General features: G+C 36.6%; 1 protein-coding gene across 1 annotated transcript; it reads left to right on the top strand.

Moving 5' to 3' along the window:
- The first annotated feature begins 2,560 nt into the window (after positions 1-2,560).
- Positions 2,561-4,697, top strand: LOC149509523 (cytochrome b6). Its single transcript, XM_089757705.1, has 2 exons — positions 2,561-2,988; positions 3,813-4,697. Exons 1-2 carry the CDS (start codon positions 2,983-2,985, stop codon positions 4,452-4,454), a joined length of 648 nt encoding a protein of 215 aa, XP_089613831.1. The 5' UTR covers positions 2,561-2,982; the 3' UTR covers positions 4,455-4,697.
- The last annotated feature ends 481 nt before the right edge of the window (positions 4,698-5,178 follow it).

The raw sequence follows: 5,178 nt of genomic DNA on the forward strand, positions 1-5,178 counted from the left end.
AATATTATAATATGTAATATTATATTTCACTTTGATTGTGGAAGCGTAATACGTAATGTAATACGTAATAATGGTCTTATCTTAATAATATGTAATAATGGTCTTAATAATATGGGCCTTTATCATATTTTATACATAGATAGACTAAGGCCATAAAATAAAGAAAGGCGGAATGAATGAAAGAGAATTCTTACGAATAGGTCCTTTGAATGATGAACAAATAGGGATGCATTCATTCATAAAAAATAGGATCAACCCCCATTGCGTATTGATACTTATCGAGTATAGAATAGATCTGCTTCTCTTTTTTCTTCTGAGCCGAATTCTTCCCTTATTACTAATGGAATAGAACAAACATTAATCCTTTCTCCGAAAGAATCCACCGAAAAGGGGAGGTATTCCAATGCAATAAAGTTACATAGTGTCTATTTTTCGTTGATTTGATAAAGGGGTATTTCCATGGGTTTGCCTTGGTATCGTGTTCATACTGTCGTATTGAATGATCCCGGTCGCTTGCTTTCTGTTCATATAATGCATACAGCTCTGGTTGCTGGTTGGGCCGGTTCAATGGCTCTATATGAATTAGCTGTTTTTGATCCCTCCGATCCCGTTCTTGATCCAATGTGGAGACAAGGTATGTTCGTTATACCCTTCATGACTCGTTTAGGAATAACCAATTCATGGGGCGGTTGGAGTATTACGGGGCGGACTATAACAAATCCGGGTATTTGGAGTTACGAAGGTGTGGCCGGAGCACATATTGTGTTTTCTGGCTTGTGCTTCTTGGCAGCTATCTGGCATTGGGTATATTGGGATCTAGAAATTTTTTGTGATGAGCGCACAGGAAAACCCTCTTTGGATTTGCCCAAGATTTTTGGAATTCATTTATTTCTCTCAGGAGTGGCTTGCTTTGGCTTTGGCGCATTTCATGTAACAGGATTGTATGGTCCTGGAATATGGGTGTCCGACCCTTATGGACTAACCGGAAAGGTACAACCTGTAAATCCAGCGTGGGGCGTGGAAGGTTTTGATCCTTTTGTTCCGGGAGGAATAGCCTCTCATCATATTGCAGCAGGGACATTGGGCATATTAGCGGGCTTATTCCATCTTAGTGTCCGTCCGCCCCAACGTTTATACAAAGGATTACGTATGGGAAATATTGAAACCGTCCTTTCCAGTAGTATAGCTGCTGTCTTTTTTGCAGCTTTTGTTGTTACTGGAACTATGTGGTATGGTTCAGCAACTACCCCCATCGAATTATTTGGTCCTACTCGTTATCAATGGGATCAAGGATACTTCCAGCAAGAAATATATCGAAGGGTTAGTGCTGGGTTAGCCGAAAATCAAAGTTTATCAGAAGCTTGGTCTAAAATTCCTGAAAAATTAGCTTTTTATGATTACATTGGCAATAATCCGGCAAAAGGAGGATTATTCAGAGCGGGTTCAATGGACAACGGGGATGGAATAGCCGTTGGGTGGTTAGGACACCCTATCTTTAGAGATAAAGAAGGGCGTGAACTTTTTGTACGTCGTATGCCTACTTTTTTTGAAACATTTCCGGTTGTTTTGGTAGACGGAGACGGAATTGTTAGAGCGGATGTTCCTTTTAGAAGGGCAGAATCGAAGTATAGTGTCGAACAAGTAGGTGTAACTGTTGAGTTCTATGGTGGCGAACTCAATGGAGTGAGTTATAGTGATCCTGCTACTGTGAAAAAATATGCTAGACGTGCTCAATTGGGTGAAATTTTTGAATTAGATCGTGCTACTTTGAAATCCGATGGTGTTTTTCGTAGCAGTCCAAGGGGTTGGTTTACTTTTGGGCATGCTTCGTTTGCTTTGCTTTTCTTCTTCGGACACATTTGGCATGGTGCTAGAACCCTGTTCAGAGATGTTTTTGCCGGTATTGATCCAGATTTGGATGCTCAAGTGGAATTTGGAGCATTCCAAAAACTTGGAGATCCAACTACAAGAAGACAAGTAGTCTGATGCAAGATTGCTTTGTTATTTTTCGCTTCTATTTTCTGTTTGTGATTTGACATAGGCTGCTGTAAAAATCTTGATTAAAATCGCTGCCTTTTCTTTGATTCTTGTTCTTTCGTTATTTTATTCGGGAGATGATTCTAAATAAATAGGTACGGAAGCTATAATTGTAAACCACGATCGAATTTATGGAAGCATTGGTTTATACATTCCTCTTAGTATCTACTCTAGGGATAATTTTTTTCGCTATCTTTTTTCGAGAACCGCCTAAAGTTCCAACTAAAAAAATGAAATGATTTTTCATTATCTCAATTGAAGTAATGAGCCTCCCAATATTATATTGGGAGGCTCATTACTTCAATTAGTCCCCGTGTTCCTCGAATGGATCCCTTAATTGTTGAGAGGGTTGCCCAAAGGCAGTATATAAGGCGTACCCAGTAAAACTTACAAGTAAACCAGATATAGAGATGGCGACTAAAGTTGCTGTTTCCATTATTATATAATTATATAAATAATATATATAAATATAAATATAAATAATATAAATATAAATATAATTTCAAGATCACAATGGATCTATGATAAGATCGTTTATTTACAGCGGAATGATATACAAAGTCAACAGATCTCACTGAATACAAAATAAGATTTATGGCTACACAAACCGTTGAGGGTAGTTCTAGATCTGGTCCAAGACGAACTGTTGTAGGGGATTTTTTGAAACCATTGAATTCGGAATATGGTAAAGTAGCTCCTGGATGGGGAACGACTCCTTTGATGGGTGTCGCAATGGCTTTATTTTCGATATTCTTATCTATTATTTTGGAGATTTATAATTCTTCCGTTTTACTGGATGGAATTTCGCTGAATTAGATTCACAAGAACCACGAAGCCTCGCTTTTCAATACAAAAAGTGAAACTTTTAGTTCTCGGATTTTTTTTAGCCCATTCTATTTTGGTAGTTCGACCGCGAAATTTTTTTTGTTTCTGTATTTCCGGAATATGAGTGTGTGACTTGTTATAATTGATCCTATTGATAGTACAGAAAATGGGTCTGTCCTCTTGATCGAGATAGTTTTATCCCGTCGGATAGCCATTCTAGTATCTGGAGCACGGAATATATGAAATGGATCACGAAGTATTCGAACTATGATTCATACTTAATATTCAAACCTCGCGGCCGGACTCAAAAAAAAAAAAAATTTTCAAAGAAAGAGGTTTTTTATTTATAAATCGAGAAATTTTTTCTTCTTTCAAACTCTCATTTAGTTTATGCTTATTTTGATCAAAGGACAAACCTTTCTTTTCTTTGTATTTTTATTTATTATATCTATTCTATTCATTGAATAAGTGATGATCCAATAATTCTTACTCAAAGAATCTTTGGACTTAGTTTGAAGGTTTTATTGAATCATCGCGGTTCTGGTATGAATCTGAAGTTTCAATTGATTCATAGGGTCTTAACAAGAGAATTCCTATTAAAAATAAAGAAAACAAGAATAAAGCCACATTCCATATAAATAACAAATCAAAGCAAAGAAAAAGAAAAGAAATAAGTAGGTAAATAGAAGATTCAAGAGGCCTGATCAACATAAAGACGAATGCGCCGACTTGATTTTTTGGCATTATAATTACAACTACAAAAAAGAGCTTTCGGATTTTTACTCTTTTGTGTCTTCAGATAAAATTGAATGAAAAGATTAAGAAGTTTCAAACTTTCTATTCCATATCCGTTTCAGCTATTATTTGGGTGTTTTTGTTTGAGCTGTACGAGATGAAATTCTCATATACGGTTCTCAGGGGGGGAGTCCTCTTGGTTTACCTATCTCAATAAAGTCTATGATTGGTTCGAAGAACGCCTCGAGATTCAGGCGATTGCAGATGATATAACTAGTAAATATGTTCCTCCTCATGTTAACATATTTTATTGTCTAGGAGGAATTACGCTTACTTGTTTTTTGGTACAAGTAGCTACAGGATTTGCTATGACTTTTTACTATCGTCCAACCGTTACTGAGGCTTTTACTTCTGTTCAATACATAATGACTGAAGCTAACTTTGGTTGGTTAATCCGATCAGTTCATCGATGGTCGGCAAGTATGATGGTCTTAATGATGATCCTGCACGTATTTCGTGTCTATCTCACTGGTGGTTTTAAAAAACCTCGCGAATTGACTTGGGTTACAGGCGTGGTTCTGGCTGTGTTGACTGCATCTTTTGGTGTAACAGGTTATTCCTTACCTTGGGACCAAATTGGTTATTGGGCAGTCAAAATCGTAACAGGCGTTCCGGAAGCTATTCCGGTAATAGGATCGCCTTTGGTAGAGTTATTGCGTGGAAGTGCTAGTGTGGGACAATCCACTTTGACCCGTTTTTATAGTTTACACACTTTTGTATTACCCCTTCTTACTGCTGTATTTATGTTAATGCATTTCCTAATGATACGTAAGCAAGGCATTTCTGGTCCTTTATAGAGAATATAGACCATAGCTATATTGTAACCAATCATTTATCTTATTACTTGCCAATCATTTATCTTATTACTTGGGGGAGGAACAATAGTATTTCATTGCTACAAATATGGATTGTTGAAAAAAAAAAAAAAATAAGACATGTATTTGGATATTTCCTTTCAACTCCACAATATTCTATTATTTATTTGATATGACATGAATAGTTGAAGGGAATTCCCCGAAGAGAAAATGGATTATGGGAGTGTGTGACTTGAACTATTGATTGGGCCATGCAGAAATATGCCTTTATCTGCTACATTGGAATTCACAACCAAATGTGTCTTTGTTCCAACCACCGTGTAAGCCCCATACAAAGGATAGGCTGGTTCGCTTGAAGAGAATCTTTTCTATGATCAGACCTGACGATGTCGTGTATGAACAGGGCTCCGTAAGATCCAGTAGAATAAGTGATTTGGCATAATGCAAATTAGATTTTATTTATTTATTTTTATTTTTTTTTTACTTTCTTATCTTAATAGTATGAAAATACATTCATTTCTTCTGCATCGACCCGATTTATTATTATTATACTATCGGAGTGAAACAAGGGATCTAAAGAAGAGCAAAGGCTAGACTATATTAGTAACAAGTAAATCCTTTGTATGTAAAAAATCTCGATATATTTTTGGGATAAAGGTGAATCGCAAGGCCTAAGACGACCCAGAAAGCACTTGATCACGATCAA

The sequence above is a fragment of the Durio zibethinus genome, unplaced genomic scaffold (assembly GCF_047325235.1).
Source record: "Durio zibethinus cultivar Kanyao isolate XHJ-2024 unplaced genomic scaffold, ASM4732523v1 HiC_scaffold_157, whole genome shotgun sequence".
NCBI classification, from domain to species: Eukaryota; Viridiplantae; Streptophyta; class Magnoliopsida; order Malvales; family Malvaceae; genus Durio; species Durio zibethinus.